Source organism: Manacus candei, unplaced genomic scaffold (genome assembly GCF_025592945.1).
Source record: "Manacus candei isolate 608988 ecotype Guabito, Panama unplaced genomic scaffold, ASM2559294v1 h1tg000014l, whole genome shotgun sequence".
Taxonomy (NCBI): Eukaryota; Metazoa; Chordata; class Aves; order Passeriformes; family Pipridae; genus Manacus; species Manacus candei.
In genome coordinates, this window is record NW_026138062.1 from 47,891,385 (window position 1) to 47,919,329 (window position 27,945).

A 27,945-nucleotide genomic window follows, 5' to 3' on the forward strand; every position below is an offset into this window, starting at 1 on the left:
TTATGCCAAATTTGCTTTTCTTTATCTTACAAATTCCTGGAAATTTTCCTGTATAAAATTTGTACTGATGATTTGATATGACAAGAGAAGTCAAGTCCAAGTACACTGCAGTTTAGAGAACATTTTCAGTTTTCACAAGAAAGAGCTACTTGTCCTGGAAGTTCCAACCTCTTAATTTCTTTTACCATGATTCATTTTTTTCTTATCACTTAGTGACTTTGTTAGGGAATTGAGATCACTGCCAAAGATGTTTACCTCAATTTTGTTTCCAGTCCTAAATTAGATTCCTCCTAAACAGTGAATTAGAATATTAATCAGTTAAAATCTAAATCTTCATTATTAATTTACTAGAAACAATACAGCACCTTGTAAAACATTTATGCAGCAGTAAACGGAGAACCACTTTGCAGAGATCATGACATGCTTAATTTACTACACAATTAAATATTTAATTACAAATGCTAGTAAAGCTGAAGGTGTTCTGTTGGAATTAAACAATCTTTTAAACAGTAGGAATCTTATTGTGGGCAGTAGTGGTAAAATTCTAAAAGAAATGGTAGGAAACTTGCTCCTTTCTGTGGGGTTTCCCCTTACCAGTTAAGTGAAGAATCATGTACTTGGCTATCCAGTCTGCTGTTTACTGATAGGTCTGTTTCCTCCTGTAGTTTCAACATAAATGATTTTTAACTAGCATATTAAATTAATTGAAAACATAATGCACTTTGAGGCACTACATTTGCAATGTAGTCTTGCTTCAATGCTTTCCTTGCTAACAGTACCATCTCTAATTAGAATAATGGTATTTTAACGTTCCTCTAAATACCTAGCAATTCTTTGTTTTACATTCAGTTTTCAAAACATCCCAGGTACATTTTTTTAGATTCACTTGCATTTATGCATCCAGATTTATACATATAAAAATTTATATATATATATATTTCCACTTTAGAAGATTGAACACAGACCTTTTGCAAAGCCACCTCAAGATAAATATATCCCCTCCAGTGTTGAACCTGAACAACTAATGTTGGCGTGCATCATGTCTAATTAAGGAGAGCTTTCTAAAGCAGATAGCCAATAAATGTAGCAGATTGTTTCCGATTTTGTTAACTGTGTAGCAAGATGGAGAATGAGTAGTTCGTTCTCTTTTTTTTTTTTTTTAAACTATTCCTTCCTGTTGTCTCCCTCAGATAACTTGGCCTTTAGAAGAGGAATGCAGAGATGTTTTTCACCCTTATGAACAGTGGTGAATGCAAAAAATAGAGAGAATAAAGCTAGATAGGCTGGAGGAAGAATAATAATGGTGTGTCCCATTTCAGGAGAAAGGTCTGTTCAATAGAATATTACACTAAACAAAGCAATCATCAGGCTATAAGTGTAATCCTGAAAATAAAGGGTAGGAACAGGATCGCTTTCACCTAATCTTGAAAATCTATTTCAAAACAGCAAACTGATACTTAACCATCATGCTAATTTTATTAACAATATAGAATATCCTGACCTTTTGCTACCTTATAAGAATACATGACAGACTTTTCAAAAATAATTTGCCTAAAATCTTAAAAAAAATTGTTAGCTAAGAAAACCACAGCTACATATACACAATACATCAGCTAACAGGAAAAGAATATTATATTTAGAGTATAAGAATATTATATTTAGAGCATAGGTAAACAATTTTTATACATCTTCCTTATGTCTCAAGGCTAAAGAATATTTCACAGATTTACAAAATTGCATACTATAGCTATTCAAGGCTCTAAGCACAATAAAGTGTACACTTAGTAGCATGCCACTCATTACACTGCAGCATCCTAATGATACCTTGCTTCCCAAAAGAACCCACAATGTAAACTTTTTAAACGGAATATTAGTGATATCACTGGTATTAATCAATTCATGTTCAGTTTAAAGATTGCTGCATGAAATATGGAAGAACTTAATGAAAGACAGACTGAAGCAAATTGAAAAAATCTCAGTCTAGGATTGAAATAAAGTTGTCATGCAAAGTTTGTTCTTGAAATCCAAATCCAATTTAATAATGACAAAGTTATTGCAATGTTGAGCTTCGTAAAAGGCATGTGATAGCCTTGAAGTAGTTCATACTGGCTAAGATTAATTAATTGGTTAACTAATAAGACAGCTAAACATAATGAGGCACTCAGCATAGTGCTAGTATCATCACTGTTCATCTCAGAAAAGTTGAATTGTGCCAGCTATGTACCTAAACACACTTTCTCTGCGTCTAAACAATGTCATTCCTGAACAGACTTGCAAAGGTGGGAGTGGTGGAAACATGAGGAACCTTGTTTTGCTGTTTTCTGAGGTATATGTAAGCTACTGTGAAAAAGAAAGCTTCAGACTTCAGAACAGTTTGCAAACGCTTCACATGGTACTGGGGCCTCCTTCCTGATGACAAAACCTCTCAGACTGCATGTAGTAGCTAATCCATTGGTTCTTTCCAGTTGCTCATCTGAAACTGTTAACATATATTAGCTTTCCCTGATATGCACCAACATTTTAAGTGGTGTATGGCAGAGACATTCTTTTTCACCATAGAAAAATGTGCCTCATTTAAAATAAACTGTCTTGAGAATCATATGACATGACAATAATTCTAAATTTTACTAAAGCTGTTTACACACACGTTTGGCACAGTACCTTAAAGTGAGAGCAAGTTACATATGTACCAGGTGTAATGGTCCTTACAGGATATTAAAAACTTGCAGAGAATTGTTTGATAATTTATCTTAGGAACTAGTGTGAGAACTTTCATCTCGGTTTCCCCCAGAGACTCTAATGCCAAAGAACAGAGTGTTTCTTGTCAGTGTTTTAAACTGATCTTTATTTGCAAACACAGCAAGTGATGCCAAATGCAGTTCAGAACACAAACCAAACAACTATTTTATTATGAGCTGTTTTGAATTGCATATGCAGGACAAAGAGGCAAGTAATGACAAAAAAAAAGAAAGAAATCATGCTTGCACATCCCACGAGCCATTTCTACAATATACTTGAACACTGTATATAAATGCAAAGAAATAAAACTATTTCAATAAAATAATGTCTTATGAGTTAAATGGCATACTCACAATGCTACACACTGGGATTTAACAGAACATGATATACAATGTAGACCAAAATACAAATACAGTAGTTATACTACTTTTTCTCTTTAAAAAATAAAAAAAAAAAAGGATAAATGAAAAATTACTTAATGATATTGAATGAAAATAGGAAAAATAAAATAAAATTTTTTCTTTGAAAAAGCATCTTAGCTTGTAACCAATGATATTAAACACACTTATTCATTAGAGACAGGCCCAATCTGATTGCATTTGAGTCACGGCATGAGCACTCAAAGCAGCAATTAATACAACTGTCACTGTGGCAGTTGTTTTCTGAACGTTCCTGTCCATTCTGGTTTTGTTTTGAAGACAACAAGATGAAAATTAACCTGAAAAATTACTTAACCTGTTTCTAAGATGATCACAACCCTGGCTAAATCAGCAAGTAAAAACAGTTTTCAGTGACATGCTACAGATATCTATGGGTCAGGAATTAAAGGCTCTGTTGTACCCGACAGGCAAATACATGCCAGAATAATGCACGGGGGAAAGGGAAGAAGCATCACCAATGAACAGCAGCCAGCTAAGATTAGAGTCCTCTTAGATTTAATTGGAGAGAAAGAAGATATTCTGTTCTTTTCAAAGAGCTCACCTATATCTGGGTAACAGATATTTCTTTAATGAAAGAAAACCCCAACTAGTTTAATCAAAAGTACCCCTTATGGCTCTTTAGTTGCTACAGGTAGGTGCTGGGCCTGTGCAAATGCAATGGGCAAGCAAAACAAGAGAAAATGCTCACAGATGAAAAAAATAAAAAGATTACAGATAAAAAAAGAAGATTATTTCAAAATTAAGAATTTCAAAGGATTAACTTCAGGACTTTACCGCTGATCCATATCTTATTTTAAAACATCATTCTTGCATTTTTTCAAGGTTAGTTGAATTTATTTACTATTACTACTGTGGTGATTGTGAGGTGGCTGTGAGCTAAAATAAATCTCTACTTAGGCAGCTTATTCCTCCTGTAGTGCATATGGGATTATAACCAACTGCAAAGAAAAAAAGGAGGAAAAAAAAAAGACGAGCAGCTATATGTTTCTGGATTAAATCACAATAAAAGAAAATATCTTAGAATTCCAACTGAGCTGTGCTAAACCAAAAGATCCAGCAAGCTCTGGATACGGGAACACTTGCATATTTTTCTTCACACAGTTATATGTGAAAAGATAAGATCTCTCCATAACTGTAAAACAGACCACTTAGAAAGTCCATTTGAAAAGATTCCTCCAGGGGTCTGAGATAACTCCAGCATTTGTTTGAACAGATAATTCTGCAAATAAGTGACTCTCTTTTGTATTCCCATTGAACCCGGTCAATGAGGGCCCTCCATTGCCCAAATACAAATAAAATTGCCCATAGCTTATGGCAGCTACATGAGATGTTCCTTAGACAAGCAGTCACTTCCCCTTTAGCCAAGGCTATAACTAGACCTGCAAGTTTTATCACTTCATCACAACCCCAGTGGACTGTAAATAACTTGGTAAGCTTTGGTTTGAAAGAGAGTACTTAAGAAATCTAAGGTAGACACACAAATATTGAAAGAGAGTTTGTCTTCTTTGGAATTATATATATATATATGTAAAAAAAAAAGTAAGGAAAAATGTATTTATCTGGTATTATGTTTTATGGTTTCTTAATCACAGCGTTTCTATTCTATGTTGTGAGTAATTACAGTTTCAATTGAACTTCTTATCTCTTTCAAATTAGATTACTGGGTAGCTACTTGTAAACAAAGTAAAAACGAAACAAGAATACACAGCCTAGAACAGCCCACTCTGCAGTTAGCTGTGCTAAAATATAGATATGCGAATGATCTAGTAATCAAGTGTCATCTTGATATGAAGAGTTAATTAATATTGCCAGGACAGTTTTGTAAAAATGATTAAATATGCCTACATTTATAGACAATTTCTTTTTGTTATACATGACAGTTTTGTTAACCTCTTAAGGCAAATTTTCCTGGGTTTTTTTTGCAAATATTTCATTGTAGGCTGACAGTCTGCCAAGGATACTTGATTTACCCAAAACAACTCTAAAGCCAGGCTCATAGAATGAAAAACTGTTTTCTGGTCTATGTTCTACTTATCTAGTCTTCACTACAGTACTTTTAAAACTGCTCACTTAAAATTATACTGTCCAGTTTGTGAATATGACTTAAGGTAATCTTTATTTTTATTTACAATGGGTAATACAGAAACTACATTCTAATTGTATCATTACATATACACCTATTTTTTAAAGTTAAATTGCTTCTGTCTTAAATCATTAAACTAATAAATGAGTTAAATTGAAAAGATAAACTGAACCTAATGGGGTAAATGTTATATATTTTCAAATACAGGACATCAGTTCTTAAAACTGATAACATCTTGGGAGTAATTTGGTTTCTAAAAGCTAGAAAGAGAATTCTAAAAATGTTATTCTCTTACAGAATAGTGAAAGTTAACTCATTTAAACACCTCACATCTACAGTCTACCTCCTTTGTAAGTGACTGTTGTCTTCAGATGTAAAAACCTACCAACATGACTAATCCTACAGTGTTTATAATTTGGGTCTCATGGTTGAAATACATTCCATGTCGGAACATGTTGAGTACTGAACTTCCCCTTTGAAATTAAATGATTTGGTGACTTTGGCAAGTCTTTCCCTACTTTTCATATTGACCCTTGAAAGCTAAATTCTGTCAATAGAATGAAGCATTACCAGAAACTTTTTTCACACTTCTTTAGCTCATTCTCTCAGACCAACATGATTAATTGCTCAGTTACTTTTCTGTACCTCTTCCAATCATTTAGAATACTTATTTCTGTAGCATAACCACATGCAGTTAACATCTCTTGATTTCTGCTTGATTGTGGTCTAATGAGAAAAATTCAAGACATCAATCTTTGCCCTAAGTTATTTTAGTTCCAATGTTCAAGTGATTACGTTTACTCTCATAACAATAATCCTTTCATGTGACAAACTCAAAGCAGTTTAATAACTTTAATAAAAAAGGTAAGAGCAGAGCTGACTTAAAAGGAGTTCAATTGTTTTTGGGCAATATTAGTGACAACATTCCCTGTGCACTAAATAGCTCACTACTTGAGGGCAAGAGCAATAGTAAAAAACAAGCCAAGACAACCAGACTGAGATAGAATTTGTAGATAAAAAGTGCAATATATATTTTAAGGAGTTTAGGATATATACTAATAAAAACAATAAAGTATAAGAAACATGCTTAAGATTTCCATGGCAAAACGAGAACATAAAGAGCAATTAATAGCCATTATCCCATTCCACTTACAGGAAGATTTAGACAGAAATGATTGGAAAAAAAGAGTTCAACTTTTCAAATTTTAAGGTTTTTCAAAATATTTTTCTCCAGTTCTGAATTGAAATAAGGGTTTTTAATATATCATAAAAATATCACTCAAATAAAAATACTGGTGCACACTACTCAACTCCAAAGACATGCTTAACACACCTATGGCTGCCTGTCATCCTCTTCCCTTGATGTCTTCTTTACTCCCCTGATAAAAATTCTGTGAGAATTCATGTCTGGTTTTTAGAAGCCTAATACCTGATAGGAAGTCATACAATGCTAGAATCCTAGAATGGCTCGAGTTGGAAAGGACCTTAAAGATCATGTCATTCCAACCCCTCTGCAATAGGCAGAGATGCCTTCCACTCTACCAGGTTGCTCAGAGGGCCTTCCAACCTGGCTTAGAACACTGAAATTCTTAAATTGTATGTGAATGTCAAAGAGACAGTGCCTTTCCACAGGGTCCAACTCATCTAACCACAACCCCTCCAAGGAGATGTCAGGCTGGAGGGGAAGCAAGTACTGTAAGGGCAGGGCAGAAGCTGCAGTGCTGCACTCAACAGCAGCTACTGGTTAAGGAAATCAGAAAAAAAAGCCCAGGAGCTACCATAGATCTTAGTGGAAAAAAAACAACAAACAAACACCTCCTCCCTTTAGTCTCCCAACTCTTTGCTGCTTATTAGTACCCTTTACCCTCTCCCTTTCCACAAGGCTCAAGATCACTTCTCCAGCATAGGCCAAGCCTTGGATCCTGAGAGCCCCTAGTCCACAGCTGCAATGCTGCAGTCGCAAAGTACCAAGAGCAAGCAGGTCCGACTCATTTTGGGGCAATTTGTTTGCCAGCTTTCCCAGAGCAGAGATTGCCATATTCAGATGGCAATCAGATGAGGAGTGGTGAGGTGGAAGGGATAGGGGAGGAAACTCCAGAAAAGTTTACAAAAAAGATGGAGAGCTCTGGAGACACTGGGGGCCAAGCCCACCCATATCACCACAACCAGACATCCTCATGGGGGTGCAGAGCATGTATAGGGGAGCACCATGCTGTGACATTAATGCCACCTTAGCTCTTCCTACCAAGGACTTCCCCAGTCACCATATAACCATAGTACAGTTTGGGTTGGAAAGGAACTTAAAAGATCATCTAGTTTCACCCCTCTCCACTGCTATGGGCAGGGACACCTTCCTTCCCTTGCCTTTGTGTGCACCCCGTGGCACCACTCGTCACCTTGGAAACTCTGCTTCCTAAACAGACACCTAAGAGATCCAAGTTCAAGTCCTCTCTCTGCACAATTCAGGCCCAAAGTTCTGACATTTTGAAGAGCTACACTGTCAGATTGTGCATATGTATGTGTGCACACATCAGTCCATGTTCCAACCCTCTTCTGTCATGTGACCCTCCCCACTTTCTTCCTCATCCTAAGAAAACAAATAGACTCATGCAAAATTTCTGTTTCTTAGAAATACCCCTTAAAAAAATTCTAGACTTGTACTCATTCAAAGACGCGTAATAGAAAATTCTCTTGTGGAGCCATGGTCTTCTAATCCCCACTACCCAGATCTTAACTCTAAGAAAACCTTTTTGCACTCATATTCTGTTAGAAATTTTTGCTGTATGTTACTACCTCCACAAGCACAGAAAGAAAACAATATTTAATTCAAATCATGCACATGGAAAAAAACCTAATTATTCTTCCCCCCCCAAAAAAAAAGTAAAACTGCATAATAATTTGATTATTCAACCATAATATGAATAACAGACAAAAATAAAACAGGGCATTTAACAGGTAGTTAAATCTTATTTTAATTTACTTTTTGATATACCTATTTTCTATCTGTGTTCTTCTGTTACCAATATATTGTACTGAAGATGTCAGTGTTGATCAGCTTCCAATCATCAATTGCACTTATTGAAATAGCATTCTGCTAAGAATGTGATTTTCTGCCTTTGCCGAAGTACACTATTGATTTGTGGAAAAAAATAAAAAATTAAAAGTGAGCCCTGCTTGTGGCTGCTTCTTCTCCAAGAAAGAAATTTTATTTTTGATATAAGAAAATAAATAAACATTTTACAAGGTGTTTCTTGCATACATACTGTCTTCTGACAAAAATAAAATTCCCATACAAATATGCTATTATCATGCTCAAGCAATGACCAAAAAAAGCTTTTCTCTAAGAATTGTGACATATGGCTTGAAAGGTTAAATAGCATGGACCTGAGTTGTCTCGGTTATTTTGAAAGTCCTATAGAGCTGAACAAGTAGCGTTATGATAGATTTATACAGAAATATTTCAAATACCTTAAGACAAGGAGAAAGAGACAAAATTCTTAAAGCATTCTTTTAGTCAGTGTAACAAGACTATATAGAGAAGAAAACATTTTCTTAGTGAATACTCTGGCACTGCTTAATAAAGATTTTCAAGGTTATTGGAAAAATCTTTGACCATACACACTTTGAGCAATGCATACTAAATCTGGTTTTAAAGCTGCCAAGTGAGCCCCACTGTGTCAGGAGTGGAATGTGTCCACTCATCCTGCCTCTGTCATCTTGGAGGAAGCCTGAGAGCAAAGATTCCTCTGAAGGGAGCCCCTCAGGACTAACCAAGATCCAGGCTGCAACTTTTTTTCCTCCCATAGCAACATGCAGACAGCAGGAGAGTTTACAAGATGCCCTCTTTATGGAAATATGATTAATGACAAAGAAAGTTTGACATTCCCATGTATAGATATCTGCATTTCTATCTCCTGCTATATATATTATGTGAAATATTTAAATTACTATTATCCAAATAACTTCCCAATGACTTGCATATTTAAATTCAAAATTACCACAGAGTACCTTTTAAACCATTAGGAATATTTTGCAAAAAACCCCAAATCTATCCCCATTCTCTCTTCCCCAACCACAAATAAAATATATTTTGATAATAATTCTCTGTAGGTGAAGAGCTTTTCAAGTTACAGAGGAATTCAGGCAGAGCATAGTTACTTAGTGGATTGGTGGCTGTATTGCATAGCATAAAACATATCAAAGAAACAATAAAGCAACCCATTTAGAAAGTCTTTGACTACATCAAAGATAGCAAAAAAAGAGGACGACATCATTAACAGACTAATGAGGTAACTTTATCACATTATATTGAAGGTTTTTTCCCCCCAATCTAAAGCTGAGTTTATAAAAGTGGAATTAGTCCCATTTTGAAAATGGTTTGTATGTTAATGTAGGTGAAAATGGAATGCAGGTCTACTAACTAAATGCTTTCAATACGTAGAACATAAGGCAATTGTCTTGATATCCTCTAATTATTATTACTGCAAATTCTAAAACTACTTAAGTTTTGCTCATGGAGAAATAAGAATCTTACCTGCAAGGACTTCCAGAAAACAACTGGTTAAACACAGTTCAATTTTATGAGGAGAAAAATACTGAAAGATAGTACTGACCAGTTTTACATACCTATATATTTTTAAATAAAAAGGATTCATGCTGAAGCAGTTTCAACAAGTACCATGAAACAAAATTCCCAAACATTATAAATACTTAACATGTTATTACATCCTCATTGGTCCCACACTAGAAAAAATATACAAGCAGCAAACAGTCAACGGTTGTTTAAGAGCATAATATGGTACTAGTAAAAATAATGCAGCACAGCAACAAGTTCATTGGAGTGTTCCTTTAACACACGACATACCAGATGTACAGCTGTTTATCTTGGGGGAAAAAAAAACAAAAACAAAACAAATAAAAGAGGGCAGAAGGACTTTTTGAAAGGATCTTCTCCTTGGTATTTAATAATATGCAAAGTATCAAAGGACTCTTACATGAAATCAGGAAAAGCACTATGTCGTTTTTCATGGTATTTATAAAAGCTAAGCAGACACACGATGGGATGCTAGCAGGCAGCTTGCATGAGACATAAGGCTTTATATTCCCACTAGGAACGTACCTTCTCTGCTTTTGCTTTCCTGGCGTTATGCACAAACCTGCGTCCCAGCTTCTTGGCATACCAGATAGAGGCAAACATTGTAGTGATGAAGATTTCAGTCTGAATATGCAGCACACACACAAAAAAAAAATCCAAGCCAAAAAACCGAAACCAAAAAACTTCCCCCACAACTGAGATACAGATCTAATGCTGGTTAAGGTCTCAACTATTCTGTTGCTTTGTCAGGTCCTCTCATGCTGTCTTCTGAAAAAAAAACAAACCACCCAGTGTGGCCAGTCTGCAGGTGTATTTACATACTGCCAGCAGGAAGTCCAGGGTGAGGCATCTTTGCATCCAGCTCACATCCAGTCTGCTAAGTGCCTGTCTGCAGTTCTTTAGCACTGTCACCACAAACTACATATGTGTCAGTATGAAAGGAAGCTGCAGTAAACTACTGTAGCAGACAGCTCACCTCCTCTTCTCCTGTTCTGAAATTTAACTCTTTGGTTCTCTTTGATTTGCCAGCATGCAACAGCAGCAGCAGCAGTTCAAATATGAGATACACAGAACTGCAGGAAAGCAAAGGGGTACAGAAGTGCCAAAAATAGAAATGTATATCAACTGTTAAGGTGAAGGAACAGGTGGGGTTTTTTGTGTTTCAGTGCAATAAAGATATGAAAGGAAAATTGATTTTACTTTGTTCTCGTGGTTTGGAATCTATTCAGAGGTATTTTTGTTACCTAGTTTCAGTTCGCAACAGACAGGTATCATAGCTGCTCACTTCACTTGCTGATGTCATACATGCTTTGCTGAAGGATTTAAGACTCAGTCAAGGGCTTCTCTTTTTCTTTGATAATGGCTTCATGAAATAGAAACCTGATAGATTTTTTTTTTCAAATTTCAAACTTCTGTCCTACCTAAGCATGCTTTTCCCTCTTCCTTTAATTGCAAGCTATTCTGCTTTAGGAGTCGAGAAGTACCTTTGAACACCAATTTTTGCAGCAAAACAGCAATGTATTGTTTTCCTTTTGTCATGTACTTCAGCTTTAATCCCTGCACTTCTCTTCAGTTATAATCTCTAAACAATAAGCAGAAACATATTCTTTTGCCTCCATATATATGACTAACCAGATGTTCCACCCAGTCAGACGCAGTATCAATGCTGTAAACTTACAGGGTTTACACCTATGTATTGTATTATATAGTAGTTGTATTATAGGACAAATCCTGCTCAATTCCCTCCCACCTACAACTGGAGATACCAACATGCGGGAGAACTGCTGCTGTCCTGTGCTCAGGACTGGATTTGGGGTGCACACATGCAAGAATAATTTCTGCTCTACTGTTCTGTGGTAAAGAGCAAACCAAAATTAATAGATTCACAGCAAAGGAAATACGGTCATAGCAATTTAGTATGGGGCTCTTGAGTCCAAGGAAACACTTCCCCCCCCCCCCAGGATTTTCAGAGAATGGCTGAAACTATTTCCTCCAGGGTACTTGAAATCAAAAGGGAAAATATTCCACTCCCACTTATAACTTGCATAGAACATCCAGGTTACTGTAGCTGGATGGCATTGCCCAAGCTTTGAGCCTTAAGACACATACTGCTCAATTCTGTTAAGATTATAAAGAGTTCAAAGAACTCTTCAACACCTTTTAAAATGGCAAGTTGGTTAACTAAATTGAAATTCTTAGACAGTGAGAGTTCTTTGCCAAGGTAACTCCAAGGTGTGTGTTTGGTTTTTGCTTGACATCTAAAAACTTCTGACAAAATATTTGGTAATTGGTGATATTTCTGGGAAGAAAATAGTTTCCAACTACTTCCAGTTCAGATATTTAGTTAGTCCTGGCAGTCAGAAAGTTTTAAGATCACAAGATACAGTAAAATCATGTCTCATCTGGAGTATGATTGCTACCTGTCCATAACACCACTCCAACTTTCTGAACTCCAGGATGATAGTAAAATGGATTCTCCAAGATGAGAAAACCTTTATTATGCCATGCAGCAGCCTCACAACACTATTCACACTTGTGAGATAACCGTGTCATATCATAGAGGGAAGGGAAGATTAGAGGGTAGAAAGATGGTCTGAAAAAATTAGGAAGAAAATAGAGATCTTGTTTCTAGCTGGGATATCACTGTAAGGAAAATCATGGGGAAAAAAAGTACAGAGAAGAAGAAGCAACATCATTACACAACTTAAACAACACTATAAATGTTAAAGGAACAGGAAAAAAATCTTACGTATTATAAGCATAAACATTAGAACACTTCTCCCACTCTGCTCCCATGTTTTTATGAAGAGAATAAGTATGATTTGAAATCATAGCACTACAACCAAAAAAGGGTACATTCTCCCAAGCAACTATTTATATAGTCTTATGTATATTCAGAAGCTGAGAAAATTGAAGGAAACACTCATTAAACAATAAAACCTCATTTTTATGACTTTTAGCATCAACATTAGCAGCTTTACTGAACTATTTATTCAGGAAAAATAGGGAGTAATAAAAAGCCACAATTCATCCCACTTAAAGGAAAAAAATAGAATACATTGTTCATTTAAGAAATAATGACAAAGCAATAGGGAGGTAATTTTCTCCACCCACTGAAAATGTTAGATCAGAAAGAATAAATCTTGCCAAATACCTAATTCTGATTCTAATCAGAAATGCAGTTTAACTATTTGCATGCGTTTGCAGATCTGTCCACACCCCCAAGTACAGCAATGTCCAGACTATGAGCCATTTCCTTACAGCTCCATCACACAGCAGTCTGCCATACATTGCCAATAGCAGGTTTATTAGCTCTGTACTCGTACCGAGGGACTTTATGATTATGAATATTTTACTGTAACCATAATGAAGGCTGCACTTTACAGAAATGCTACAAGCAGAGCTGCTTTAGAAGAATTGGAACTCCCAGCTGCTGTCTGCTCACAGGACTAATATATACTTTAGCTTGCTCACTGAAGTGCTACATTACAAGGACAGAGAGATGCATGCCACTGAGCAACAATATTATCACAGACAGGAGATAATCAGTTTAGAGCAGATTTTACAAGGAGCTTCTTTCTGCAGACAAATGGATGGTTTTCAGTAAACCAAACCACATCTAAACTATACATTAAATGCCAAATTCTTGTGCCTCTATTAGAAGAATCGGTGTTACCACAAGTGGACACATGGGTATAAGCACAAAACCACTACGCTGTTGAATCCTATTATTTTTATGACATGGCTCCCCAACACCACAAGCTACAGCAGTTGATGCTCAGTACTGAAACAGATGGTTGTTTCCAACACCTTGCCAACCGTTTGTATGCACTGAGCATCACCAGTATTTCTGAGTTTGCCTCCTTTTTCAATTTTAATATTGCAGTTTCACTTGAGCAGCACATGGGAAGAAGTGCAGCTTAGCTTTAGACAAGGTATTAATTTTCTCTTGTTAAGGGATAACTTCTCACAGCACACACGTGGGGAGTCAACCTCCCCCTCACACACCTGTGGTGAAGATAGATGTTAGCTGTAGATTATGTTTGTCTCCTACCTCTGTCTGAATACATACACACAGTAGTCATAAAACGTGATGACAGGGCCATTTAAAATACAAATACGTTCAGTCATAAATAATGTCTTCCTTGTAAAAATGGGAAGACGGATGGAAATTAGTCATTCAAGGCTTGCAGAACTCTGCAGTGAAATGGACAGGAGATGGAACAAGTTAAAAATGAAATACTTAAGATATAAAACAATCATTTTGCTTCAAGGTTTATTTGTTAACATTCAGCACAGTACAGGAATAGAGCTGCTGATGAGAAACTAAGGTATCTAGTTTTGTTTTTATTACTACTAGGCAACAACAGATATTGATTTGACTGACTGTACAAGCAACCATTTCCCATCCCCAGCACAATTAATTACCTTACACGGTTGCATGATGCCAAGACATACTATTTAATGACCAGAATACTAAGAAAGACAGGAACCTAAATGTCTGCTATTCCACGGAGAAGATGCAAATTTTAGGCACTCAGACCTTACAGTAGTTCAAGCAGATGGAAGTCCCAATGTTTTTTAAGGACCTGATTTTTCATTCTTTCCTCTAAACAAAGGCAAATGGACTAATGTTCCTCCTCCTAATGCAACAGGCAGTATTTTTATAGGAAACACATAGCCACTCTTACAAAAGGGGTGGTTACCCTAGTCAGCACCACCAAAAGGTGTTCAGACTTCTCTTCTGGCCAGGGCAGAACCCACTCTGTTACAGATATAATACAGGTGAAAGTTTATAATAGAATATAATCACTGAAGTGGAAAAGATTATTGAGTCCAACCATTAATCCAGCACTGCTCAATCCCTCTAAACCATGTCCATATGCACCACATCTACATGAGTCGTAACTGCCTCCAGGGATGGTGACTCAATCACTTCCTTGGACAGCCTCTTCCAATGCTTGACAATGGTTTCCATGAAGAATTTTTTTTCTAATATTCAACCAGACAACTTGAGGTCCCCACCTGGCTACAACCTCCTTTCAGGTAGCTGTAGAGAGTGACAAGGTTCCCCTGAAACTCCTCTTTTTCAGGCTAAACAAACACAGCTCCCTCATCAGACTTGTGCTCCAGACCCTTCCCCTTCTCCATTCCCCTTCTCTGGACATGCTCCAGCACCCCAATGTCTTTCTTGTTGTTAGGGGCCCAAAACGAAACACAGGATTTGAGGTGTGGTCTCATCAGTGCCAAGTATGTAAATTTCTACTTATGATATTCATAAAAGTTGTTTCATAAAAGATTTTTTTTTATAATAAAAATTTTAAAATTTCACCACTTGGCCCTGAATTTTAAAGATGAAACCTGGCTTGCTTAAAAGCTAAAGGCTTCCTTGGAACATCTAAGTCAATGGCAGGAATAGAGTGCAATGATTCTGAGAACAGTCACTTATCCTGACGAAGAAATGTTGCAGAGAAGGGAACTGGAGGGGGAAAAAAGAAGCAGAAGATGAAGAAAGATGGGATAAAAATGGACAAAAAAAAAGTGAAAATGAAGTGCTGCATATTAAGGATGACAGAGGTTCATGCTCTTCTCTTCCAATTTAAATTTTTCTACTCCCTTAATATTTCTTGTGCCAAATCTTTTCTCTTTAGAAATTACGCTTTCAGAAACCCAGATGTGACATTACAAGTTTGCCGCAGGTCTAATTTCCCCTTAAAACAGAAGACACTGCATGCATACATACATCTCCTCTGTCACCTTTCCTGATGTGTGGCAGAACCGTCTTCTAGCAGAGTGCATGAAGAATTTCATAAACAATGTCACAGGACTTCAATGCGTAAAGAAATTAAATGCAAGCATTTTCTCCTGTGGATTTCCCTAAAGTGTGAGGCCCCAAACATTGTGTGCCTGCACTCTGCCATGCAATTATCACCTCTATTTTTCTACTCTTCTGTTATTTGATAGGGTAGATGGCATTCAACCTGCTATCTGTGGTGCAACAGGTCAAGAGACAAGAGGATGGGGTGGTGTGCTACACAACTGCACAAAATAGAGCTTTAACTGTGAAAGGACAGGAAATGGAAATGAAATAAGTGCTATGCTAAACACTGAGACTCAGCACATCTCTGCACACAGGGATATATTCTAGCACTTTACAGTATAATGGCTTAACAGACAATGTTTGAAATTTAGGCTGTTCTTTTTCCTCTTTTATTTGTTAAGTCTTGGAATGGAGAAAAACCTAATTACAGCACTTAATTTTGATTTTAAAAATTGATTTTCCACTCTAGTTTCTGCTGGTGCATAGGAAACTCCAGCGAGTCACAGCAGTAATATAACAACCATTAGCAGCCTTAAAAAAATAAATAAAAGTTTGAAAAATGCCACTTTATTCCCTATTTGTCCCTAGTTCAGCACAAATTGCTTCCTACCTCACCTTTCTGATAGAAATTTTTAAATATTTTCCTGATATGTTAAGATATCACAATCAAAACTGTGTATAAAACCCTCAGATGTGCCATTACGCTGCTCAGACTCGTATCAAATCACAGCACAGTGTATGTAGCACAGTTATGCATTTGCATGGCAAGTACTCCCACAGGAAATAATATAAACTACAAAATTTATCCTTGGGGACGGAAAAAAAGAAGAAACTACTGACTGCAAGCAGTGCTTATGTGTCATCAGTACATTTTGCAAGGGACTTGCCAAATATAATCCTGAACAAAACTGAATTCAGTGTGGAAACACTTAGAGCTCTGTGTATATTCCTCCCATCCTGTAGTATTTAAGTACATTTTTTTTCTTTGTACTAATAAATAACTCTGTGTGATGGTGGACTCTTATCTTTATTTCAGAAAGGGGTAAAGTTAAGCCACAAAGTGACTTGGTAACATACATACAGGAGAAATCAAAGAACCTGCACACTGACTGGGAGCCCAAAATCTCCTCCATCCCAGCATGTGGTCACTAGGTTTGCCATGGCCAAAGCCAGGCAGAGGTGGCATGCACTCTCTATAACTCAGTCAAATGCCAGTCACAGCACTCCTGCCCAGATCCAGGGAGAAATAGGACTGGTAATGTCCCACAAGGACCACTGAGATACACACTTTCCATATGATCTTTTTTTTAGGAACAGCAAGTGAGGCAGCCTTTAATGAGCTGTTCATCTCATTGCTAATCACAAAAAAATCCCCCAAAACAGTTCCAAGCACAAGCCTGGGAGTATACATCATCGTATCTTAAACATTATTTTATTCCTTGCTGATGACAAGCTGTCTTTTCTTTCAAAGACATCCTTAAATCTCACTTTTGCTTTATCAGCCCCAAGAGCAAAATTAAAGTCAGTTTAAGCAGAATCACTGCAAGTTATAGGCAATGTATCAGTGAATCACATGGACTCCTTTAACTCAGCGTCATTTAACATTGTGAGGCGAGTGTACCTAGCCCTTGTCTTTGTCCAAGCTTTCCAGAAAACTCTCATGTACATGAAGCTGGGTTGCACTGAATTATGAAACATTAAAGAAGCACAAGGGATGAGGTCTAACAGGATAGCTGTAAACTAACCTCATGCCACCATCTCCTTACAGGCAGATGTACATATACCTGTGTAGGTTGAGACCACTCAGTGGCACATTTCTGAACGGCAGCAGAGTCCACATGCACACCATGCACACCGTTCTTAGACAGCTCAGAGGCTGGACTGCCTTTTCTCCCTCTCCCAAGCCTTTAGCAAAGCAGCAGTTCCTCACTCTTAGCTGGGACTGTCTCTAGTCATATTCTGCAGTTGGCTGGATCATACCCCAGATAAGCAGTCCCTCCCCTCCAGAGGCTCCTGCTTATCTTTTTAATGCTTGTGAGGGAACAACTCACATGTGCAGAACCAATGCAACAGATAATGGCTTCTGCCAGTTTTCATTTCAGTTCTTGCTCTTTATCCCTGTCCTCAGCTTTTCTCGGCTGTGATCCTCACAGCTCATGGGAAGAGATCCTATAGTTCAACAGTTCAATATCACTTGGGAAGTTAAATCATGTCAGAGGCAAATTGTTAAGGACAACATTGCTGAACACTTTAGATGCTGAACACAGGTTTAATAAAGCAATGCATTCCTGATAAAAAGAAAAAGAGAGGAAACATGAAGGAAAAGGATGTACTTAATTCCTCCAAATATAAGATGTTCTACTACTAAGTATGATAGGAAGACAAGAAGTCTTTATCCAGGATTGCCTGCAATTCTTGCTTTCTATGGACAGAGACAAGGAAGACCTCTCCTTGCTTTTCAAACTGACTCACCACATTTCTGTTGCTCAAGCAAAACAAAGAGAGGACAGCAGACCTTAATTCTACTAAAATTCTTCTGCATGAGATTAATTACTCTTTGCAAGCCAGCTGCTAACTCTTGAACAGAAAAGAGTAATGCTCTACTGCACTGGGACAGTCTAAAGATAAGAGTATCAACAAATGTGAAGTATTGTGATAGAAAACATTATAGAAAGCAGAACATCTACCCCCACACTGGTTGATAGAGAATCATACACAATTCTGCTGAAAGGTCTGTTAAAGTCCATACCAAACCTGATTACACAAATGCTTCATTGTAATGTGACACATGAAAAGGTCCATTTCAGCAGTAACAGTCATAAAGGGTGGTGTTATACCCATTTTGACTGAAAGAGAAAGGAACTGTAAAGGAATATGAGGTCAAGGACAAGAAGTTATTCTTCTTACATCCATGAGAAGATCTTCAGAAGTATAAAAACATATCTAGCAAATATTAAAATCTAAAATATGGATTTATCTAACCTATTTCAGCTAATTAATCAATTATATGTTAACAAAGGATAAGAGAAAATTTGTCGCACCATGTTTTCTTAATCAATACCAGTCGAGTGCAAGCCCAGTTCATTTTACTCCCATCCCTTGGGAGAAACATGAGAAACACGGTTGTGGAGGGAAATTTTTTGTTGCAGAGGATTTTGGCGCTTTAAAAACCAGGGGAAGAATTGAGGCTGCATACAGCTAGTGAGATATACTTTGACAACAGATGGACTAGAGCTGATAAAAAAATATGCAGAAAATTTGTGATAGCTTTTTAGGACAACAATAAAAAATAGCATCTTTCCAAACACTTTGAAGTTTTAAAATTTAATCTAAGTGTTTCAAGAAAACAGAAACTTTTTGAGTTCTCTAACAAGTAGAAAATTGAGAAAATGTTCCTTGAAATTGTCAAAATATTTATCTTTCTTTTTCATCAAAAATTAGAACATTTCATCCTTCTGCAGGGTTGTCAATACTGCTGTCTAAATTACATTTATATTTCTTTTCCCTTGGGATCCCAGTCAACAGATATTTTTAAAATTTCTGTTCTGCACAACTCAGTGAAAATACTTGCATTTGATTCATAGATCCAGCACCCTCGAAGATTCTCCCACACCTTTCTGCAAGCTGAATTTTGCCCAGGTATACTGGTTGTCTTCTCAACTGTCATACAGACAACATGGAGATGCTAGAATGAACTCATGAACTTATAGAAAAGATCATTAGGAGAGAAAGCACCACAAAAGCAAGCAATTCACTGCTTTGCATTTTTCAAACATGCTGGGAATCACCATATTTCATGCCTAGACCTCCCAGAAGCATAATCAAAGCTGAATGAAGGACTGTTTCTCCACAGCTAAATGCAGAAAAGATTTAATATACCCAGATTTGCACAACATGTCTCTGCCCTCCACAGGGTAATGCCCCAGAAAAAGTATCTCCAAGGACTCCAGTTATTTTTCTATGGCTCTAGGGGAGTCAGCTCTACACTGAACTGAACCGAAAGCTCTAAAATGCTTCCTGCTTCCAGCCAGAGAATTAAATAATGAGCAATGTGCCAAAATCCCATTCCCAGTATTGGAGAAGAGCTGTGATCTTAAGAGAAACAATCTGTTCCCTCCATGCTCCCCCTCTTTGCCGTTCAAAGTCTTGAAAGATTCAGTGAAGGTAAAAGTCATCAAAGGGCCTGGACTTCTAAGTAGTGCCTTATCCTAGCAGGTTCAGGCTCCCAGATACTGCTGGTTGTCACAACCTATCAGTCTTACAGCTGTTGGTCTAGGTGATTGCAAGCACCAGCTCTGATCCAGATTAGATCCTTAATACACCAAACTCCACATGCAGTGGACAATAAGGCAAGTGCTCCCAGTTGCCTGCCTACCTGGCACTACGCTGCCTAACACTCCCATACTCATTTTACTCAGTTAAGACCTTAACACTGCCAAAACTGTTATTTTGTTAAAATACACTCTGACATGCCTATTTCCTGCTTTCAGGCCTATCCTTTCAAGAACATAATAGGCATTTATGCCTTTGTAGTTGCTTAAAAATAACAGATTAAGTACTACTCACTTATTGAGTACTCTGCCTACAGTAATGCTGTAGAGGACAACAAAAAGATGGTAGGTTGCAAATGCATTACACAAATGTCTTGGTAATTTGATGTGATTTAAAGATGAGATAAGCAGACAGCCTAATCTTTCAGTCTCAGATGGTCTCAGTCTGAAGAGGACTGAAGGAATACACCACTTGATTATTTCATCTGTTATAACAGTAAATGACGATTAAAGGTCAGGACAGAACATCATAACGCAAATGTGTTATATGAATGCATAACCTTGGTATTCTTCAAGGCAACATCTCCACAGCAATACGTGAGCATTCCCACCTATGGGATTTTCATCAGGAGAAGTGTGTGGAAGAGCATGCTAATCCTTTGGCTTTGATTGCATGCTTAATGCACATCTCAAGCAATATATCATGGATAAATGTTACACATTAAATCTCACAATTGTTTGCAAGTGACAAAGAGACACAGAATACCAGACAGTACTTCAGAAGTGACGATTTCAGCTGTTTCTAGGACAGGGCACATTGCCTAGGATTTAGCCTCTACAGCTGTACATTTCAGAATGTGCAATGTGCCTTGCTGAGCAAGATCTGTATTTTTAGTTACACAAGCACTGAATATGGCAGTGGCAAGGCAAACTACATTACAAATGTAAATTCAAGAGGTTGGGAAAAAAAATAAATTGATTTCAAGCAATGTTTGAAATATATGCAAATGAAGTTACTTAAGTGAAACTGGCCCAAAATTTGAAAGCTTGAGAGAAACATTTTTACAAATTACTCACAAAGTTCTGGCCTTCAGAAAGCAAGGTAATTTCCCCCAATGCTTTTCTATGCATAGTGTGTGGGAGGTTGTTAAAGCTGATATAATATAATCTGAGTTACATTTAAACATCTGGCCTGTCTGCTGTATGTGCATTGATAGGCTCTAGTCAGAGCAATCGATAGAGTCTTAAAATGCTATTGAATATAATTTTTAATAACTGTTTTACTTATGTGTCCTTCTTGGGCAGGCTTTAAAATCAGAATTTTAAGTAAAATATGACTCAAACCCACTATAATATTATAATGGGTTTAGATGAAGTATATTCCTAATGTGGGTTTAGCTACTGTAAAATTTCTAATTGATTGCCCCACAATTTTCCCAGTAATCACTTAAAGAAATAGACATATTCATACATAGGATGGATAAAGTTATACTTCTGGTGATCTGTAGGATGTTTCACTTCAAATAAAAAAACACCTGCAATTCCTGAGAGTTAAATTCTCTTCTTCAACTGATTTAAATGAGAGTTTTGCCTAATGAATGATATCTTTTCTCTCTCATTGTAGTAGAGCCTCTGTTCTTCTGATTAAATGTATTTCAGAGTTTTAGAAACTATACAAGAATTTATAAAAGATTGAATATTCACTTTGAAGAGGGAGCCTGACTATTTCCATGTTCCACACAGTACTGGATACAAAACCTAAAAGTTTCCTAAATGGTTTAGGCATTTAAAATATATCTAGCTGTTGTCATCATCAGAAAATAACCAGTAAATAATTTTTCAGTTGGAAAGAAAGGTTGAAATATAGACTGCAAGAGTCATGCACATTTGATTCATCCAACCTAATTTCTTTAAAAAGCATCAAGCCTAAGATATTTCAGAAAGCCACAACAAGTAACAGCTTTCACTTAATTAGGCTTCTCAATACATATGAAAGTACTTTAGAAGTGTACCACAGGGCAATGGAAATAAATGTCGACAACCATAAAACCACTAAATTAATTTATAAATAAATACTGATTCTGGAATTAACTCTGATGTAATTTATCCTAAAGGGGATAAACTATGAAGGAACCAGCAATTTATCCTTTGCTCAGCTGTGAGCACAGACCATGGTATTAAACAATCTGAATGATACCATTTTTCCTATAAGCACTCACATATTTTTTTACGATTAAATAATTTTCCACAACTGTGTTATCATATACATTATTATTATTTTTTAAAATCCAAACTTTAATTCTCATATATGATAAAACACTTCTGGAGAGATAGCAGAGATTCTGGATCACATTTTTAATATGAACTGAAGCATTATATCTAAAAGATTTGAAAAGCAAAAATTCAGTAATGTGCACAACTTTAATTAGACTGGAACTGAGCAGAGCTGCTCAGCAGGGTTGCTTAACAGCTGGTCCAAATCTCTTAGGGAGGAGCATATTTTTACAAAACATTTTATGAGGCCACACACTGAAAGCTATACTAGTTTATTATAGAGGCAGACAGGTTGATTAATAAATATCAATTTTGCTTTAGGAATCAGAAATGTAAGTGGCTTGCTTGTCCAAGGAGACTATTCAATTTATTACTTTATGCTTGTTTATGTAGCCTCACACATAACTAGCCCAGAACTTCTATCAACTTCTCAAATGCTTATATTTGGCAAAAATCAGAAGCAAATAGACCCATCCTCAGACAAAAAAAAAATTAAAGAAACTGACAATAAAATAGTTGAACCAACATGTAACAGCAATCTGTCTCCAAGACAAATTTATACAGTCTGGCAAGATAACCAGGGCAATAGGAGTAGAAAGAGAGAGGCCAAAAACTGGGGTGTGTCAGATATGCAGTTGTGAGTCACTTTATTTTCTAAGTTACCGCACAAGATAGATGTCATGACCTCTCACACAGCACTGCTGAAAAAAGTGTTAGCATTACAAGGTGTCAGTCTGGACAATAAGTTGAAACATTTTTTAAAGGCTCAAAAATATTTGAGTTTTCCAAGAAGTTCTCCTTTCTGGAGGCCGATGGTTCTGTATTCTGGACACAACAGCAGTGCTTTGTAGTCTTCAAGAATATGTGTAAGCTGGATCTTCTAATTTTAATTTTGTTTTTTTAAGGAAATCTACATTTGAAATTCACTCAAAAAGGCTTAATAATGAAAAACAAAGCATTTTCTGTATACCCACAGTGTGAAAAAAATCATAAAATTAGAGTCATAGAATGGTTTGGATTGGAAGGGACCTTAAAGATCATCTAGTTCCAACTCCCCTGCCATGGGCCGGGTTGTTCAAAGCCCCATTTAACCTGGCCGCAAAACAGTCTCAAGCCACCATGACTCTCTTTTCTTCTCCACCTCTTCAATTAATACTATAGATTTTTACTATTTTCTACTATGTTTAATACGCAAACACTAAATATGTAATACCCAAGCTGACAGTTCCTGGCATTGCTATAACACGGACAATTGTCCCCAGTCACTGAACTCTGTTCAGACCATCTCTTAACTGTGCATCACCTTCCTTTACCTCTTCCTTAGTCCTCCATCATTAGGGTCCTAGGTAGCATATTAGCACTATGAAACACAATATGGAGCATCCTACAAAGACAGGTCAACGTGTATTACTTCTCTTTCAAACTCACCCATGTAAAACAAACTTGCTACAAACGTGCAGACCAGGTGCTCTTGTCTGTTGCCTATCTGAAATTGTCAGTGTCCCTACTCACTTCCTCTTCTTTCTTATGTATTTATTTATTTTTCATTTAATTTGTAATGTCTTTCTGCTTGATACAAACTGGACACAGTGGCATTCCTTTCAAACTCATAAATCATAGAAGCACAGGACGACAGTAGGGAGTGGAAGTGACCTCTGGAGATCATCTAGTCCAACAGACCTGCTAAAGCAGACTCTTAGAGCAGGGAGCACAGGATCATATCCAGGAGGGTTCTGAGTATCTCCAGGGAAGGAGACTCCATATCTTCTTTGGGCAGCCTGCTCCAGTGCTCGGTCACCCTCAAAGTAAAAAAAGCTTTTCCTCGTGTTCAGATGGAATTTCCTGCATTTCAGTTTGTGCCTGTTGTCCCTTGCCCTTTTGCTGGGTGTCACTGAAAATAGTCTGGCCCTGTCCTCTTGACACCTGCCCTTGAGATATTGATGAGATCCACTGTTGGTCGTCTCCAGGCTAAGCAAGCCCAGATCCCTCAGCTTTTCCTCATGAAGGAGACACTCCAATACTGTCATCATCTCTGTAGCCCTCCACTACATCCTCTCCAATAGTTCCTTGTCTCGTACTGAGGAACCCAGAACTGAACACAGCACTCCAGATGTGGTCTTATCAGAGCTGTGTAAAGGGGCGCCTCCTGTGACCTGTAAACAGGTCGCCTCCTGTGACCTGTTGCCAGTGCTCTTCCAAATGCACACCAGATACCATTGGCCTCCTTGGCCCCCAGAGTGCACTGTTGGCTCGTAAGCAGCTTATTGTTCCTCAGGTCCTTCTCTGCAGAGCTGCTTTCTAGCAGCTAACCTTTACTGCTACATGGGCTTATTCCTCCCCAAGTGCAGCTCTGCATTTGCATTTGTTGAACTTCATTAGGTTCCTCTCCACCCAACACACTCCATTACTTCATTACCTTTATTATCTAACTCACTCAAGCATAGGTCCCTCACAACAGCTGAAGAAGGTTATCTGGCATTTATTCTCCAAACTCTTTTGCCTGTGCTTCCACCATGTAAGACTTAAGCAATAATATTTTGTGAAGTAGAAAGTAGGCAACTTTTTAAAAAGCAACAAAACATCTACCAACTAAGTTGTTAAAGAAAAAAAAAGGTCAATATCATATTTATAATTCATTAAAGATCTGTCACTTTTCAAGCACTCTTTAAACATCTCATTCTACCTCAGAGGTTTTCAGTTCATGAGAGAATGTGTTATGCCTGTGACGCAGGAACCAAAGAGAGTCTGGCTTCAAAAATTCTTCATCCTGACACATGGAATTAATCCAAAAAGAAGAGATGAGGGGACATTCCTTTGCTTTAATAGTACACTTTTATTTTTGACTGCATAGGGTGCATTTTCATACTCTCCTCTCAAAAGGAAATACTGGAAATATAGCAGAATATGTGGGAAAAACCCACACACACCCTAAATCCCCACCCCTTTATTTCCCCGCCAGAAATAAGTTAAAAATTTAAATAAGTTTACACTTGCTGGACAAATATTAGTTTTTTAAAATGTTTTGATTATGAAGATTCTTCCAGTAATATTGTCTTGTCAACTGCTGAATCACACAGACACACACAAAGACACAGACACAGCACTGTGCAGGAAAATAAACTAGTTTTACAGTTCTTTGGCACTATTTCCAAGCCAAGCAATGCCAGTTTAGTGTGTCATACAGGCCTTGCTATTGCACATTTCCTGATCATTCCCTTCTGTAAAAATCATAATTATTTGGGAAGGTTAGTACCTCCCACAGTGCTGTTCAAGCACTATGGCAGAGCTGACAGTCATGGATGACACTGGGAAAAGTGCCATGATGAAAGAGCTATTACTTGTTTTCTGTTGTTTTCTGTTTGGTTTTTGAAAGAAGCCAGAAGAGCGCTTATTTGGCTCATATTAGTCTGTGCCTGGGTACCTTTACAGTTATTCAAACCATCTCAGTATTATATAGTATAGATGGAGATCTTAAGCTATAGCTGCAAAACAATTTTCAGAAATGTTTTCAAAGCAATTAGCTGTCATAAATTGCACACAATTTACCCCTAGACCAAGATTCTTTCAGGTGCCATTTTCCCTGAATAATCAAATTCTGTTTTGCTTTAAAGCCATTAATGCCTGCCAGATGCTGTAGTACATCCATCCTAATTGCCAGACTGGGACCTGATGTGGACTGCATTGTCCCTAAAAATGCATCAGCACTTATAAGCTTCACTCCAGGCCCCATCTCCTGCCAATGCAGAATTTCTGGGATTTCTGAGAGCTCACATAATCTCAGACTAACCATCACAAAACCAGCAATACAACATGACTACTTTTTTCCACTATCATGGGACTTGTGATACCACGCTTGGACTGAGATACCTCACTTTTAGATGTCTAGAAACCAGGCAAATCACACCTTGACACAGCATTTGTAAACTTCCTACACTACTGAACAGAAAATGTTCACTTGCGTTTTTTTCAGGAGTTGACAGGAATATGTAATTATATCCCTTCTGTACAATTAATTATGATAGTTAAGAGTAACACTCAGAAGAACATTTGATTTAATAAGATTGGTGACATTCAAAGATATCTTAGCCTCAATGTACATTTTTGACTCCTGCTCCACTGGCTTTATAAAAGAATGAGTTGAAAATATTTATGCTTGTGTTTCACAGACAAGGATGCTCAGTTGACTTAAGAGAGGCATCAGATCATCCCAGTGTACTTTAAATATATGTAAATATATTTTTAAAAATCAAAGTATACATTCATGCTCCGGGGCCATGCACAACCAACAGTTTTTTGGAATTCTGCTGGACTTTCCAATAACTACTGAGGAAAAAACTTTCCTTATGCAGGACCATCAGTATAAACCTCCCTTATTGTAAAGCAAATCATGCCTCCAGTTTTGCTTTCTTCACCAGAGTGTCTGGCTGCAAGTGTAATCATGCATTTGAAGATGCTACTTGACAATACCCAGGATAGTCTCATTTAAAGCTTGTCCTTGGTCACAATATTTAGGAATTAAAGTTCTACAGAAACTTGGTGGTTCAAACATTCACCATTCTTTCTGTCCCTACAGTTTGAGGAGATTCAAAAGGGTGGCACCTTATTATGTGTTTTCCACTAGGGATGGATAACCCCCGTAAAGATTAATGTGCTGCCAGACTACTCTATCATCCCCAAATGCATCGCTTTAAAATTTCATAAGACTTTTTTTCTTTCCCCACTAAGCTGAATAGAAGCCCACAGAGCTTTCTCTTGCAAGCTTCAAGGAAGGTATTATAAAACATGCCAATACCAAACATATTTCCAATATTAGCATTCATTTCACACATGAACTCTGAATCAGTTAGTGCAGAATCAAGACTTCAGACTAGATTTTTCTGCCATGATATTATACATTACCTCAAAGGATATATTCAGGATATCTTAGTGAAGGTTATTAGCATTGATTTATTAATTTTTCAAAAAAAAGTATCTAAAAGGGCAATGAAATAGTTAAGTTGGATGCCACTGCACTTTATTAACTCATACTCCGATTTTAGTATTAAGATGAAACCTTGATCTGAAATATGCAAAAGACAGGAATTTATTATGCATTAATGCTGGAAGTTATTATAATTACAGAAATCAGAGAGAGATTTGACAGGAAAAAAAAGGTGTCAGTCTAATACCAATTCTGTGAAGAGAATTGAAAGCAAGCCTCCAAACCCAAATGTTTTTTTCTGTTACAGTAATCTCAATAAAAAAGTTTCTGAGTCTTTAATTTATATCTAAAAAACCTGGAGCTAGACAGGATTTAGAAAATGGAGAAAATTTAGTGAACTAATCTTTTAGTCAGCCTAGATAAAAACTGAAATTATTTCCTCATTTACCTCCTTGCTTTAGAGATCAAAATCATGTTTCTGGCTTGCTGATACAATTATTTGCTTGTACGCTTGCCAGGCAGTGTGGTACATATCCATCTTCACTACATGCTACATGCCAGCAATTGCTCTGCTTGGGGTAGGCAGTTGGAAAGCAATCTGTTAAAGTCCACAGCATGATTCAAACCCATTCTCCTCTCCTCCTAACACCTTTCTCATTGAGAGCTGTCTTAAAGAGAGATCTCTCTCCTTCAGCACATCTCCTTACTTGAGCCTGGCCAATAGACCCTGAGGTGTACACGCAAGTTTTTAAAATATGCTTTCTTTGTTTAGAAGGTTTTTTTACAGGTTTGCAGAATAGCA

General features: G+C 37.1%; 1 protein-coding gene across 18 annotated transcripts in view; it reads right to left on the reverse strand.

Annotated features, from left to right (window-relative positions):
* The window catches only part of DLG2 (discs large MAGUK scaffold protein 2), a 1,004,454-nt gene that overhangs the window by 483,529 nt on the left and 492,980 nt on the right, over positions 1 to 27,945 (reverse strand). For 2 of the 18 annotated variants that reach the window (XM_051779227.1, XM_051779225.1), the window contains exon 1: positions 10,382 to 10,779. The exons of the other annotated variants lie outside the window; for them this stretch is intronic. In XM_051779227.1, the coding sequence (XP_051635187.1) occupies positions 10,382 to 10,459 (78 nt within the window). In that variant the 5' untranslated portion in view covers positions 10,460 to 10,779. Of the gene's footprint in view, positions 1 to 10,381; positions 10,780 to 27,945 lie in introns of those variants that run through there. 18 annotated transcript variants of the gene reach the window in all.